The 16,421-nt window shown below is 36.6% G+C and overlaps 1 protein-coding gene across 1 annotated transcript in view; it reads right to left on the bottom strand.

The window, feature by feature from the left end:
- Positions 1-1,205: 1,205 nt before the first annotated feature.
- The window catches only part of LOC124596237, a 214,157-nt gene continuing 198,941 nt past the window's right edge, over positions 1,206-16,421 (bottom strand). The window contains exon 9 of the mRNA XM_047135301.1: positions 1,206-3,658. Within this exon, the coding sequence (XP_046991257.1) occupies positions 3,340-3,658 (319 nt within the window). The 3' untranslated portion in view covers positions 1,206-3,339. The remainder of the gene's footprint in view (positions 3,659-16,421) is intronic.

Below are 16,421 nucleotides of genomic sequence, written 5' to 3' on the forward strand. Positions count from 1 at the left end.
CGGACTGAGACTCGAACTCGGGACCTTTGCCTTTCGCGGGTAAGTGCTCTACCAACTGAGCTACCCAAGTACGACTCACACCCCATCCTCACAGCTTTACTTCTGCCAGTACCTTGTCTCCTACCTTCCAAACTTTACAGAAGCTCTCCTGCGAACCTTGCAGAACTAGCACTCCTGAAAGAAACGATATTGCGGAGACATGGCTTAGCCACAGCCTGGGGGATGTTTCTAGAATGAAATTTTCAATCTACAGTGGAGTGTGCGCTGGTATGAAACTTCCTAGCAGATTAAAACTGTGTGCCGGAGTGAGACTCGAACTCGGGGCCTTTGCCTTTCACGGGCAAGTGTTTTCAGGAGAGTTGTTATATGACATGGCTGCTTTCACAGGTGCCCTGGCCTCTCATGGGGTAGGATAAGCCTTTGACAGATCTGGAGCAGGAGGTGCTGGATGGGTGGATTGGGTTGGTCTATCACCTTGGTCTACCACAGGGGTATGACCACTGGGGCAAGGGTTTTTAAGTGGGAGTGGCATAGGGGTGGACTAGGTTTTGTGTCAGTTGGGCAACCAACTAACACTGTAGGAGGAGTGGGTAGGATGTTGGGTAGGATGTCCCTCATTTCAAGGCAAGATGAGGGATAATCAGAGCTTTGATTAACTCTAATAATTACTTGAAATGATGGACACACTACCCGCAATTCTTCCCAACCCTCCTAAAATGGTGTTCTGTAACAATCCCCATGTCACCTTCAGCATGATGAGAATAATCAAGCTTTATCTCTCATCATGTCCTGAAATGAGGGACACGCTACCCTCAGTTCTTCCCACCCCTCCTAAACTGATGTTCCGTTGCAATCCCCATGTCACCTTCAGCATGTGCTGCCCTCCACCGGCTCTGACAGTTGTGCATCACATGGCTAGCCCATGAACTGCCACCCCTCTCTCCTGCAGTCCTAGCTGGCAAACTGCCTGCCTCCCTCTGACCTGTTAACCACCCACCCTAATCCCTCTCCCTGCCTCTCACCTCTCTCTCCCTAAACCCACACACCCGATACCATCCCCACCGTGACACAGCCCACTTGCCAAAATGCAGCAGTGGCACTGTTTGTCCAGCTGGCACCAAGTAAGTGGATAGTTTGGTATATACAAGTGTGTAAGTGTGTGTGTCTTACTCCGAAAGTCAGCAAGTTTTTATTTTTTTTTTTTATTTTTTTTTTAATTTTTATTTCTGTATCTGGCCATTGATAATTCGACACTTCTACTATTTGGTGAGTGGTCTCCTTCAGTCCCAAAGCATTTGAAACTAATTTCTATTATCAACAAAAATTTCCATCAAGGAACAGGGTGGAGCATTTTATTCAACAATGAAGAGTAGATACATAAGGCATTGCTCTTACAGGAAGTGCACAATTTGAGACTTTTAATAAAATAATTGTTACATTGCAGTAACTGAAACAGAATAAAAGAAACAAAATTTATTATTTCAGTACAATTATTCTGGGAAAGAGTCTACCCAGTGAGGTGCAGGAGAAATCCCGAGACATATTCTTCAGAATCCAAACTTGTATCCGACACTTAAACAAATACACACACACACACACACACACACACACACACACACACACACACACACACACACAAACATGTAAAATCAGTATCCATTTGAAGAAAGTGAAGCCAGAGTTACTTGTTGTGATACATAAAAACTAATCGACTACAAAATTATTATGTTTTGTCCCCACCCCCCAACCCCTCTCCCCACGCTTCAAATGTTGGGTATGCTCTTGCATCTGGGTATGTGACAGGATGGTGAGGATGTGATAAGGCTGCCAGTATGTCAGCTACTACTGCAAACAGCCTTCATCAGGATAACTCCATGATGAAGCCTGCATGTAGCACTAGCCAAAACAGTATCACATCATGTTGGGTCATTTTATTGAAATGGACTCTGGCCATTAAAGGCTGCACTTATAAATTTGTTATCCTGTCTTCTTTCATGCTGTGAAACAAATCACTTAAAGGTAAATGAAATGTTTCCCATAGTGTAAAATAATGATATTTCAAGTAAATGTCTTATCAACTCATTGTGGAATTATGCCTGAAGCAAAACAAAACTTGCATTCATCCAAAGTAAGATACAGAAATCAAAAAGTAAACAATGAGAACTTAGAAGTATGAGTTCTTAAGAGAATTTTTGATCTCTATGGCAGAAGACTAGTCACTTTTTCCATTCAAATCCATGTTTCATTGTCAAGAAAGATACAATAGAAAAGCAAAATTACACAGCTTTACATTACATTGTTTTATTATAACAGAGCATTATGAAAAATATATATATTAAAAAATCAGTCTTTGAATATTAAATCTGAAACTTTGTACTAACGTGGATGGAAAAATGCATGTAAATGCAAACAAGCTCTAGACTGACTCAACCCAACAGCATTGAATACTTACATTGGCAAGCTGTCAACTTATAATGTTTATCAAATTGCCATCTATACTACTCTGAGCACAAAATCTGGCTGTCCTGGGTATTTTCAATCAAGAGCTGGTGTTTGTACATATCTCAGGAAATGTATAATGTAGGAAGGTAATCCAGGAAGTAATGACCTATGCTACATTCCCACTGCAGAGAGTGATATCGGGCTTCTATTCAAGGGGTTGAATGTTTTCCTTATCATCCTGTCTTTATGTTAAAAGAGTGTCAATCAAAATAAGTTATTGTGCATTCTGTGTCTGTTTAAAAGTAAACTGAGTGACACAAAGTCCTGCTGACTGTGAAGTCAAGTGTGTTACACAGTTTATGAATACTCAGAAATTCAAATATATATAATTTCATGGGCAACTGAAGGAACTGTATGATGGTAGTAATGAATGAACCAAGTGTGAGAAAGTAGTGTGAAATTATGACAATGAATGAACCAATGTGCATGACACATTCTGATTTATGTGCCTGTCAGCCATCCTAGACAATTTTGTGAACTCAGTGAAGAATAAAAATCACCCAAAGAGTTCTTGGGTGGGAAATGTAGGTTGGAGGTGCTCACCAACAAGGTTGTCAGCACAAAATGTTTAGCAAGTATTGCTGAGGTGACAAATGCAGTCAACAACTAGCTTAAAGGAATGGTGGCAACTGACTACAACACAAGAAATCTAAAGCTCTGAGATAGATGTGAAAAATATTTAAATAGTGGAGCTTATTTTGTAGAGAACTGAAATAAGATTCAATTTTGTAAATGACAAGGTTTTTGATAGTAAAATATGTTTCTCCAATTATAAAGCCAAACAGCCATTACTTTCTGGATTACCCCATTTCAAAAACAGTTATCCATGATCCAACATCAGTTCATTTGATTACTATGAGTAGGTTGTTTATGACAGTTTGTTGTATCTTGTCTCTTAGTCTGTTGAGAATCTTCTTCCTTAATTTCACCTTGACGGTGGGTAGTATCTAGTGGCACTTCACTGTCATTACTGCAGCCTCTTTCAACATCGATGTCTCTGGGTTTACACTCACAGTTTCCAGGATCAGCACCATTCACTGGAGATGCAGATTCATTCGGTTCAAAGCTATGGTTTACTGCAGCGATAGGTTGCTCTCCAGTATTGTCCTTTTGGGTCTCTTTTGCGTAATTTTTTCTGTATTCCACATACATCCAGCTGTAAAAAATAAATTATAGGAAGTTTTCTATTATTCTGTGTGTTCTCTTAACTCTTCTTTACTATACAGATTGCTCCATTCATTCATTCATTGTCATAATGTGAAATGTGATTTATTCATCTCATTATGTACAATTTTCAAATAATTTGATTGATGTACAGAAGACATGTCAAATTTTACAATAAGAACATCTTTTAGTAGAAATACTAAAGTTTACATTATTTTATATACATTTCCTCCACCAGAAAAGTAAAAAGCAATCTTTTCAGTGTTAAATACACATGTTGTCTCATAAGATTCTTTACATTATCAACATCATAACTCAATTTGTAATTAACTTATTGTTGGAGAATAAAAGTAAAGTTTGTCTGATGTGCCAACTCAAAGAGTTTTTTTATGTAGGGTAATGAATAAATGTGTTGCCTGTCCAGGTGACAAGAGCAGCATAAATGAAAAAAAGATGACACCTTCTGCAATTATTTCAGGCATTTCAATTTCGGTTATTGTTTGTGGGGACTTTAACACAGATTTTCTGAAAGAGTCCAGTGAAAAGCTTGACCTTGAAGTATTACTTCATTATTTCAGTTTGACATCAGTTATTGATTTTCCTACTTAGGTGGTACAGGAAAGCAGTAAACTGATACATGTTTTTATAGATCAAGATAAATTTGATCAGATAAAAACTTTTCCTGTTAAGAATGGTCTTTCTGATCATGATGCACAGCTAGGTACAGTATATGACATAGCTCCATACAGTAATGCAAAACAGTCCTCCAAAACAGTGTGCTCAGTTAACAATTTAACAATTGCAAGTTTTAGGAAACACTTGCAACAGTTAGACAGGGATGAAGTATACGGCGAACCTTATGCTAATTTAAACTTCAACCTATTTCATGATACCTTTGTGAGTATGTTTGTAAACAGTTTCCCTAAGAAAACAGTGAAACATAATTGTATGAAACATCTAAAAAGCCATGGCTTACTAAAGGAACTGTATTAAGAAAAGTTATTTATAAAGTCCAGAAGTATGTGCATTATGTCTGAGATTAGCACCTCTGTTAATAAAATTAAAACAATTTGGGATATTGTTAAAAGAGAAACAGGCAAACTGAGAGCACAGGAAGACTGTACGTATATCGACTCAATGAAGAGTTTGTTATCAAAATGTCATAAATAGAGAATATTTTTATTATCATTTTTTAAGTGTTTTAGAGAAAATAGGATCTAGCTATTCATTAGAAAATGCAAGGCTGTATATGGAAGAGGTAATACCTATGCAATTTGATAAAACTGAAATTCAACCCACCTCTCCTATTGAAATCAGAAAAATAATAAATTCACTCAAAAGTAAAACCTTGCCTGGAATTTATGGCAGATAGGTAGGATTCTCTTGATGAATATAAAGATTGTAATATGGCAGATTTGCTGTTTTAACATAGAGAAAGGTACCTCTGGCTGTAGTAGGACCTAAATTTGGAAAAACAATATCTAACATATAGGCATAGACCTATTTCAAGTGCTCTATATTTGTATCAATATCTTAGGATAATGACATAGTGTTATCAACATGTATATGATAATGACATAGTGTCATCAACACAAATACTCCCTGCTTAATATAAATTTGTATAATGTTTTCTTTTTTATTGTGAAATTAACATTTATACGGTAATTGAACTTATTGACAAAACCCATTGTATAAGAAAATACTGAACGGCTAATAAAGATTCTTATTCTTATTCAGCCACATATGTAGCAGCTCACTGAAACAGGGCATTTTGTCAGATAGACTGAAATATGCTATTGTCAAACCACTGCATAAAAAAGGGTATAGGTCTGATGTAACAACTTCTGCCCAATCCCGCTTCTGACAGCTTTATCCAAAATTCTTGAAAAAGTCATGTATTCAAGAGTAGCTTCACATATTTGTAAAAATGAAGGATTAACAAACTGTCAGTTTTGTTTTTTAGCAAGGCTTTCCAACAGAAAATGCTATGTATGCTTTAACTGATCAAATATTAAATTCTCTGAATAACCTAACATCATGCATTGGGATATTTGTGATCTCTCAAAGGGTTTCGACTGTGTGAATCACAAAGTTCTTCTAGATAAGCTTAAATATCACCATCTGAGTAGGACAGTACATAAATGGTTTAATTCATATTCAACTGGAAGAATGCAGAAGCTTGAATTTAACAATACAGATAGTCTGCAGAAATCAGCAGAGCCCCACAGGGTTCAGTCTTGGTTCCCTTATTGTTCTTAATGTATGTTAATGACTTGCCCGTCTGTATTTTGCTGATGACACAAGTATAGTAATCACACCCAACAAACAAGAATTAATTAACTGTGGATATTGTAAATAATATCTTTCAGAAAATTATTAAATGATTCTCTGCAAATGGAATCTCACTAAATTTTGAGAAAACACAGTAAATTCAGTTATGTACAGTAAATTGCATAACACCATTGATAAATGTAGACTTTGAACACAAGTCTGTTGCTAAGGCAGAATATTCAAAATTTCTGAGTGTGTGTGTGTTGATGAGAAATAGAATTGGAAGAAACATGTTGATGATCTACTGAAATGGTTGGGTTCACCTACTTATGCTATTAGGGTTATTGCAAATTTTGGTGATAAACATATCAGTAATTTAGCCTAGTATACCTATTTTCATTCTCTGCTTTCATATGGCATCATATTTTGGGGTAACTCATCCTTAAGAGAAAAAGTATTCATTACACAAAAGTGTGGAATCAGAATAATAGCTGGAGCCCACCCAAGATCACTTTGTGGACATTTATTTAAGGAACCTGGGATGTTCACAGTACCTTCACTATACATATATCCACTTATGAAATTTGTTATTAATAACCCATTCCAATTCAAAAATAATAGCTAATTGCATAGCTACAATGCTAGAAGAAAGAATGATCTTAACTGTTCTGGGTTAAATCTGCCTTTGGCACAGAAAGGAGTGAATTATGCTGCCAAAGAAATCTGATCATTTGTCAAATAATATTAAAAGTCTGACAGATAGCCAACCAACATTGAAAAACAAATTAAAAGAATTTCTGAATGACAGCTTCTTCTCCACAATAGATGAATGTTTAGGTGTGAAGCAGTAACTGAAAAAAAAAAAAAAAAAAAAAAAAAAAAAAAAAAAAAAAAAAAAAAAAAAAAAAAAAAGTGTAATGAAAACTTATGTTAAATTGACACATTCCACATCATTATGAAATGTTATATTCATGATCTATGGAACAAGTATAAATGTAACGTAATGTAATTAGAACAGATGTGTCATCAGAAAATAAAACTGAATGAACATCAATATCAAGCAGAAGGTCTTTGATGTGGAAAAGGAATAAATGGGGATGCAGTATTAAATCTTGCAGGACTTTTTAGAAACTTATTTTCCAGTTAGAGGGATAATTGCGTGAATTTGAACCTACAATTAATCTTTGTTTCTTGTCTTTCAAGTAAGAATTGAAGCAATGTAAAACAGTGTCCCTGACTCCATATATCTGTAATATGTGGAGAGGTAAGTAATGGTTCACTGAACTGAGTGATTTTATCAGATCACAGAATATTCCTGTGACCTTTTCACCCTTATTAAATGTGGAGCACAGTTTTTGAGTAAGTTCATTCATTATGACATTTACAGCACTTTTTCCTTGTATGAGAAGTACACTAGAAGTACCAGACTTCACTAAACCCCTTTAAGTACCACGTGGGCCTTTTTTTACACACAGTAGGAAACTGCTGTGTTAATTTGATTTGATTTATTGAGCACCCGTTTTATCATGTACAATGATATGGGATTTGTCATGTGTTACATACAGAAAAAATATGAATAACAACATATTATGTAAAAAATATCAGTGAACAAATCTGAATTAAATATATAGGCAAAAATAATTATAGCTTACATGATATAAATTTGTAACAATATAGGACACAAATAAGTTATATATATTCTGTGTATAATGGACAGCACAAGAAACAATGATTATAGCACTCTATATTGACAAATTAATTAATTTTTGTGTGTACATAAAAGAGTCTACCCCATGACACAAGTTTGTATATGAGTGAATTATAAGATAGGTGAAGGCACGCTATCTTTCTGAAGAATTCATGTATTCACTAACACTGTAAAAACTATTACCAATTAACATTCTTTTGAGTTCACTTTTAAAACTGCTCAGCTTCCGAAGCCTTTTAATTTTTAAGGGAAGAGCACTATAGCAAATTTTTGGGTGGTATATTGCACTCTTATCGAATTGGGCTTTCTTATGCACTTCTCTGTGAAAGTCATTACTCTGTCTTGTTGTATAGTCATGGAACTCACTGTTTAACAAAGAAAACCGGGGGTGAGACTTCAGAAAGCATATACTTTCATAGATGTAATTGAATGGGAGAGTCATGATTTTATATTCCTTGAAAAATTCCCTACATGGATCACTAGGTGCAGCTCCTTTTATGATCCTTATCGCTCGTTTTTGAATAATAAAAAGAGCATTTTGCCTGACTTGAATTGCCCCAAAATATGACACCATATCGCAAAAGACTATGCATAAATGCGTAATATGTACACAATACTGTTTGATCACTGCAGCAATTTTTGAGCATTCTAAATACATAGCAACATTTACTTAATTTTTTATTGAGTACATCTATATGTTTGTCCCACTTTAGATGCTATCTAACCAAATTCCTATGAATTTTGTATTTGGCATTTGTAGTATATTCTATTGGCCTAGTTTCACAGTTATATTGGGCTTCACATTATTTGACACATGTCTGTAATTCATCCATAATGTTTTTTTCTCATTCACAAATAAACTGTTGTCCCTGAACCATTTACTTGCTTCAACTGTTGTTGCTTCAATTTTCCTGTTAAGGTCAGTCTCATTCTGAGCTTTAATAAAGAGACTTGTACCATCAGCAAAAAGTACACAATCAGCTTGTGTTAAATAGATTGGCAAGTCATGTATAAAGATCAAGAACAACAGGGGTCCCAACAACGAACCTTGGGGCACCCCATAACTAACTTCCTTATAACCAGAAAAGTATGACTTTCCATCATGAACTATTTCTACTTTCTGGCATCTGCCAGATAAGTATGACTTAGTAGATAGTGTCGGAAGTTCCATGCGGCTTTTCGCGGATGATGCTGTAGTATACAGAGAAGTTGCTGCATTAGAAAATTGTAGCGAAATACAGGAAGATCTGCAGCGGATAGGCACTTGGTGCAGGGAGTGGCAACTGACCCTTAACATAGACAAATGTAATGTATTGCGAATACATAGAAAGAAGGATCCTTTATTGTATGATTATATGATAGCGGAACAAACACTGGTAGCAGTTACTTCTGTAAAATATCTGGGAGTATGCGTACGGAACGATTTGAAGTGGAATGATCATATAAAACTAATTGTTGGTAAGGCGGGTACCAGGTTGAGATTCATTGGGAGAGTGCTTAGAAAATGTAGTCCATCAACAAAGGAGGTGGCTTACAAAACACTCGTTCGACCTATACTTGAGTATTGCTCATCAGTGTGGGATCCGTACCAGGTCGGGGTGACGGAGGAGATAGAGAAGATCCAAAGAAGAGCGGCACGTTTCGTCACTGGGTTATTTGGTAACCGTGATAGCGTTACGGAGATGTTTAATAAACTCAAGTGGCAGACTCTGCAAGAGAGGCGCTCTGCATCGCGGTGTAGCTTGCTCGCCAGGTTTCGAGAGGGTGCGTTTCTGGATGAGGTATCGAATATATTGCTTCCCTCTACTTATACTTCCCGAGGAGATCACGAATGTAAAATTAGAGAGGTTAGAGCGCGCACGGAGGCTTTCAGACAGTCGTTCTTCCCGCGAACCATACGCGACTGGAACAGGAAAGGGAGGTAATGACAGTGGCACGTAAAGTGCCCTCCGCCACACACCGTTGGGTGGCTTGCAGAGTATCAATGTAGATGTAGATGTAGATGTAAACCATGCATGAACAATGCCACGGACTCCATAGCAACTAAGTTTTTCGAGCAGTAGTTTATGATTAATAACCTCAAAGGCCTTTGATAAATCTAAAAAGACCCCACAATTTACTTCATTATTGTCAATGGAATTTAGGACAAGTTTTAGAGAGTTGTATATAGCTGTTTCAGTTGATCTATTCTTTCGAAAGCCATTTTGTTCATTGACCAATATTCCATTTTTTTTTTTTAGGAAAGTAGAGTCTCCATACATTACTCTTTCTATAATTTTTGAAAAACAAGATAACATTGATAAAGGCCTGTAGTTTTTTGCATCATAACAATACCCATTTTTGTATAATGGTTTTATAATTGATTGTTTCAGCTTTCTAGGGAAAGTGTCAATACTGAAAGATGCATTAATTATATCTACAAGAAGAGGAGTAATATATCTGCTGTGTTTAATGATTTTGTCTGGAATGCCATCGGTGCCACAGGATAATTTATTTTTTAGTTTGCTGATAGCATTCTCTACCTCATGTACTGTTACAAGATGCAAAAACATAGTTTTGGGATTCAATGTGATGTTATGACTGATGTCTGTACTACTTTGGGTTTGTATGAGGTTTTGAACTACACTTGTATAATGACAGTTGAATATATTGGCAATGTGTAATGGATCATTTATAGTTTTGTCCTCAGTTTTAATGGTATCTGGGTGGAGTTTTGGGTGGAGTTTTGGGTGTCATCATGTTAACAATACTTTCAGGAAGACTCCAAAGTGTAACCAAAGAATAATGCATTCTCTAAAATTAATAGTACTTTGTCAAAAATAAAGCCTCAGAAGTACACTTTTTTATTTTTTATCTTATTTATTTTTAATTTATTTTGATTTTATTTTTTACAGAAGAAACTCCTCAGGCTTTCATCAAACATAATTTAAGCAAGTTAGTAAAACAATGTTACATGGTTTTTCTTTATAAGCAGATTGAAACAGATGCAGAACATACTGTTTATACGAGTACTAATAGTATTTTTACTTTTACAGACAAATAAAGTAAGTACTGAGTATTTGTTAAGGATTCTAAAATGCAGCATGTGACTAAATTACTCCGTTTGTTTTCTTCCTTTTTGCAATCAAGGAACAAAAACATAAGAACAAACAATTTAACTCTCGAATCATAAATATTTGGAAATATTTATGAACAAAGGAGGGGACAGGATTTTCTTAGCTGGGATGGGCTCACAGTTCAGACATTTGACAAGAGTTTTGGCTTGGAAGCTTTTCCCCACGTGCTAGTTGCACATGAACCATGTGTGACTTTTTTTCTTCTTTTGTTCTTTGCAAGAAATCTGAATTTGACAAAGCCTTCTATTTTCAGGTTGGCCAGCACCGGTACTGAGTGCCTGCAAGGAGAGATTTGCCCCTCTCTGCTGTTTGCAGGTGCCAGCAATCTGCTACTCTGAGGATAAAGTCTCACTGTGAAATCCTCTTAGAGGTAACTTAAAAATTGTGTGATCATTGACCCAAGCAAGGCATAAAGCTTTGTGTCATGCACTCATCAAGGGTACTCAAGTGGGCCTTCAGCTCTGAAAGCCAATATCGATGATGTTTCATTGCTTAGTTCACAAGCTGACACTTGTTGATGGCCCAGCATTGAAATCTGCAGCAACTTGTGGAAGGGTTGCACTTCTGTCACATTGAACAATTCTCTTCGGTTGTCATTGATCCCATTCATGCAGGATGTTTTTCCAGCCACAGCGATGTCAGAGATTTGATGTTTTACTAGATTCCTGATATTCATGGTACACTCGTGAAATGGTCGTATGGAAAAATCCCACTTCATCACTACCTCAGAGATGCTGTGTCCCATTGCTCATAACTATAACAGCAAGTTCAAACTCACTTAAATCTTGATAACCTGCCATGGTAACAGCAGTAACCAATCTAAGAACACACCAGACACTTGTTGTCCTATATAGGCATTGCTGACCACAGCGCCATATTCTGCCTGTTGTTTACATAGCTATGTATTTGAATATGCATGCCTATACCAGTTTCTTTGGCACTTCAGTGTATATTATAAAACTTCATGGTTTCTTGACATTTCTTCTCAGTATTCTCATTGACCTGACACCCACCATGCATATTACTCAGAACAAGAACTTTTTTTCTTTTTCCCTTGGTACATAAGAGAAGATTGTTGCCTGACTTGTACAAGTGCGTTGCGCAGAATGCGTCATCTCCACTTCGCGCCACAGCAGAGATCTCAGTGAATGATCTCTGAAGAGTGTCAGCTGAACTTGTCCCTTTTTGTTTCAGCGCATTTATCATTTTCACAGAGATGAAGAAGTTGTCAGTCGTGATGTTATGGCCACATTAGAGGAATGGATGTGCCAACTTTATAGTGACATGGTGACCAAGACCCTTGCTTGGATCACAAGTTTCATGTTGACTACAGTAAGACGAATCCATTCAGAAAGTAGCACTCATCAGCATCACACAAAAGACGGTATTTTATCCTATGCTTATCACGTTTACTCAGCATGTACTGCAAAAATGAGCAACTGCACAGCTATGATGAGATAGATTCCATATTTCTGAAGCAAGGCAAAATTGATGAGTTTGCTTGTCTCCTTGATAACACAGAATCAAATCTAAGATGACTGCATGTCACCAGTCTGTAGGGAACCGAAAACTGCGCTGATATAAAGCACCATCCAATCTCCAAATTTTTCATATTTCAGGTTATTTTGTCCTAAACTGTTATAATTCAGTCCGACATATCATGAGGCTGAAAACTGGGTTTATTGCTATCAAATTGCGTTATACTGCATATGGGTAAAAAATTACTCATATGATATTTAATGTATAGCAGGTAAATTTTTCATACTTCTAAGTGGGCTAGGAGGATGAAATTTTGGTGAGTTTTATAATGCCATAAAAATTAAAAGTCATAGGACCATTTGGTCTTGTGATGATTATGGAGGAGGGTAGTGCCCTCGACAACCCTCATGGGTAAGAAATGGCCTATGTGGCACCCCTATGGTTAAAAATTTGTCATTTATAATAAGAAGCAGATATAAAAAGATCATCATATTGTGAACAGCTGAATTAACAGCACTTATGAATAATAAATCGTGAAAGTAACAGGCATCAGTATGTAAACGTTATTCAAATTGTGCTTTTAAAGAACTACAAAATAGTAAATATTGTTAGGGTTCTTGGCAATTGCATCATATTTTGTAACTGGACTTTATAATAGAGCAACTGTCCACCACTTTCAAACAAAAATATTTGTAACTAACTTCAGGAGAACACTAACTGTGAAGAAAGACCTCTATGTACAGCACATTTCACCATGATTATCAACTCTTCTGGCATTTTATTGTATCATTAGTCAGTATCATTGCCTGTAGATGATTGTATGCTCTGATGAAATACTGAGAAGCTTCAACAAGACTGTCCAATGAATTTGTAGTGACAGTTGAAAATTTGTTTCAGAGTGGCCTCAAAATCAGATTTTCTGCTTCTTATAAGCAGTTGCCTTAACCATTAGGCAATCTTAACATGCCTAGAGGCCTGACTCAAAACTTCATTGTCACTGATGCTTCCAGTTATGATCTGCAAACACTGCTTCCAGAGGTTCTGCCATGAGGTTTCTGGAGGGCCATATTTGCAAGAAGGTATATACATGAACTGAATTAAATGCTCTGAAATGCAATTAATCGCTTGATGGGTCATAACTACTGAAGATGTTATAAACTGATTACATCCTCAGAGAAGTCTGTGTTTCCTATGTCATAGTTCAATACCAACTATGAAAGAAATATCTGTGGATAGCTGTCAGAGCTGTAGAAGCTACTGCATTTGATATTCTGGAGAGGTTTGGTATACATGCAATCTAATGATCAGTAATTGCACATTACCACACATTCTCATTGTTTCCTAATTGGGTCAAGTGTCACAACAGCAATTATGGTGACCTCAGCTGTGTAGGATGGAATTAATTGGTACTATGCCTTGAAAAAGAAGACAAAATATTGATAACGTATGATAGAACTAATAATAATGACAAGCTTAGTATACAGAAAAGAAACTACATTTCACATTCATGATTTATTTATTTAACAAATAGGCTGGCTATATTTTAGTTTTAATCTGCAATGAATCTGCTTGTACACTTAAAAAATGCATTTTAAATTACAATCACCACAAAAATCATTATCTCTTGTTTACATTTTCTTAAGTCCACTGCTTTTTTCCCCTCATTGTTACCCGATGATGAAGTATAACATATCACAGTTGCTTTTTTATCCTAATCTGTGTGGGTAGAAACACAGTGCGTCATTTCTTCCACTGTTTATAATGACGAAACCAGTGGAACAAAACAGGCAGTTCCAGTGCTGAGTGATAGTGGAGATCATGAGGTGAATTAATAACTAACACAAGTCCAGAGAGTAGCTTACACCATAATCCAGGAAAAATTCAACTCACCAAACATTATCAGGCAAGGTCAAAATATTCTGTTATCCAATGGCATGTACATAAGGCTTCGGTGACTAATGACAGACTGGCTGCAGTACTGGGCTGCAGTATATTGGTAAACGCTCATCAGAGGGCAGCGCCACCTCACATGCTTGCCATGGTGGCCCTGCCTCATGCAGGTGTGAGCCATGGCTGTCATCTGCAACCTGAGTATCTCTGACATGTTTCTCTGTCAACATTTGGGCTGGATAAGGAACCCAAATCACTGATGGATACTAAAATTTCCCATACATTTTTGGCAACTTTTTGACGCTTATGAATTCACTTAATGTGTATTTTGATTCTTTTCCTCTTCTGCTTACTTTTATAAACTTCACACAAAAAATATATCACAGTTTCATGTGGTCACACACTCAGAAAAGTGTTTATGTTTATTCCTTTGCTTTCAGTAAAGGTTGTGAATACTGCCAACCTCATGAATAATTTTTTTAAAATTTTTTTCTTATGTGTGCGTGTGTGTGTGTGTGTGTAAATTAGGGAAAATGCATTTGATGTCCAGTAGAGATATGATTAGAGTAGGGGCGGTGAAATTCTGAGGAAGGGGGTGGGGATCGTAAGGACAAAACTGGGAGGTGATGGTAGTGGAGCAGGAACTGAATGCGGGTGGGGGAATGGTAGTTTCTGAGTGAATCATTTGGAGACGTGATCATATATCTATATTTAATTTATATAACTAAATCTAGTCACAATTTAAGGTTGCCTATCTGATGGTTTCCAGGGGCTATACAAATTTTATTTCTAGTACCTCATGTAATTGTTAACTGAAATCAACAATTTAAAATGCTATAATAATATGCTCATTAAGAGGTGTAATCTTACATTAAAGATGTAAAACATTAAGTCAAGTATTTAAAAAAGTTAAAACTGTATTTGTCTTGAGGCAGCATAACTTACAGTGTGCTAATGAACCAGACTATATTAATCCAGTATTTGAGAATGAGAGCACTTAATGACTTCCAACAAACATTATACATCATTTAAAAATCTTATCTTGCTAACCCCCCCCCCCCCCCCTCCCCCCCCCCCCCCCCTCCAAAAAAATAAGGAAAAGAATATTTTCTTGCATACTACATTTTCACTGTTCATGCAGTAAAACTTCAACATCATGCATAACTTCCAATTTTATTACTTCTTTGCTACTAATTTCTGTTTACAACAAATTTGTAGACAGTATATACATATATCACTGAATGTATGGGATGACTTCAAAAAAGTTGCGCATTGTTATGGCAGGCCAAGTAACTTTTATTGAATGCTGCATTTACACTTCAAAGTGACACAGATACATGACACTATTTTTCAACACAGTCACCAAGTCTCTGTGAACAATGGTCTGAATGTTCTACCAGTGATTCAACCCTTTTATGCTATAAATCCACTCCTTGGCCATCAACCCATTCAAGAACACTATGTGAATGTTCTTATTATTGGAAAATCTCTTTCCCCCAAGTTGTTCTTTCAGCTTGCAGAAAAGATAGAAATCATATAGTGCAAGATCTAGGCTGTATGGCAGATGCTTCTAAACCTCCCATCAAAGACATTGAAGCAAAGCTTATGTTGTGCACCCCTTGTGAAGTGTAGCACTGTCATACATGAGAGAAATGCTTTTGCTTAATTTATGACACCACTTGTTCTTTATGGTGTTGCCTTTGTGTGCAGGTGACAGTGTTGTTTTATGGTGTTGTCTTTGTGTGCTGGTGACAGTGATCACAGAAACCCAACCTGAGCACAATTTCTGATACTGCGGATGATCTTGGATGATGGAATGAGCACTGCCTATTTAGATGCACATTGGCTGAGCAATGTTTGCTCTAGGCACTCTGTGATTCCCATGAATCAGTTACTTGATTGCCTACACATCTTCACCTGTGGTTGATGTAGATGGCTTCCCTTCCCAGTCACCATCACCAAAGTCTGTGCAGCCTTGATCAAACTGATGGTAGAATTTCACTATGGCTGGGTGTAACAGTGCATTTGGTCCATAGATTGCCAGATTTTCATTGGGAATGTGTGTGCAATTTGGACATTTGCCCAAGATAATCATTCTCTCCCACATACTTAAACTAAGGAGTATGTTTCCAGTTGCCACACCACTTCAGTTACATACTGTGATGCAGCTGTTATCTGTACATACCTGCAAAATTATATCTTTGTGTGATGCTTAGTTCAGGGAATGTGACATAATAAATTCCGAAAAACTGTTTTTTTAAAGGTAGAGCAAAATTTCTCAGACTGTACTC

The sequence above is a fragment of the Schistocerca americana genome, chromosome 2 (assembly GCF_021461395.2).
Source record: "Schistocerca americana isolate TAMUIC-IGC-003095 chromosome 2, iqSchAmer2.1, whole genome shotgun sequence".
NCBI lineage: Eukaryota > Metazoa > Arthropoda > Insecta > Orthoptera > Acrididae > Schistocerca > Schistocerca americana.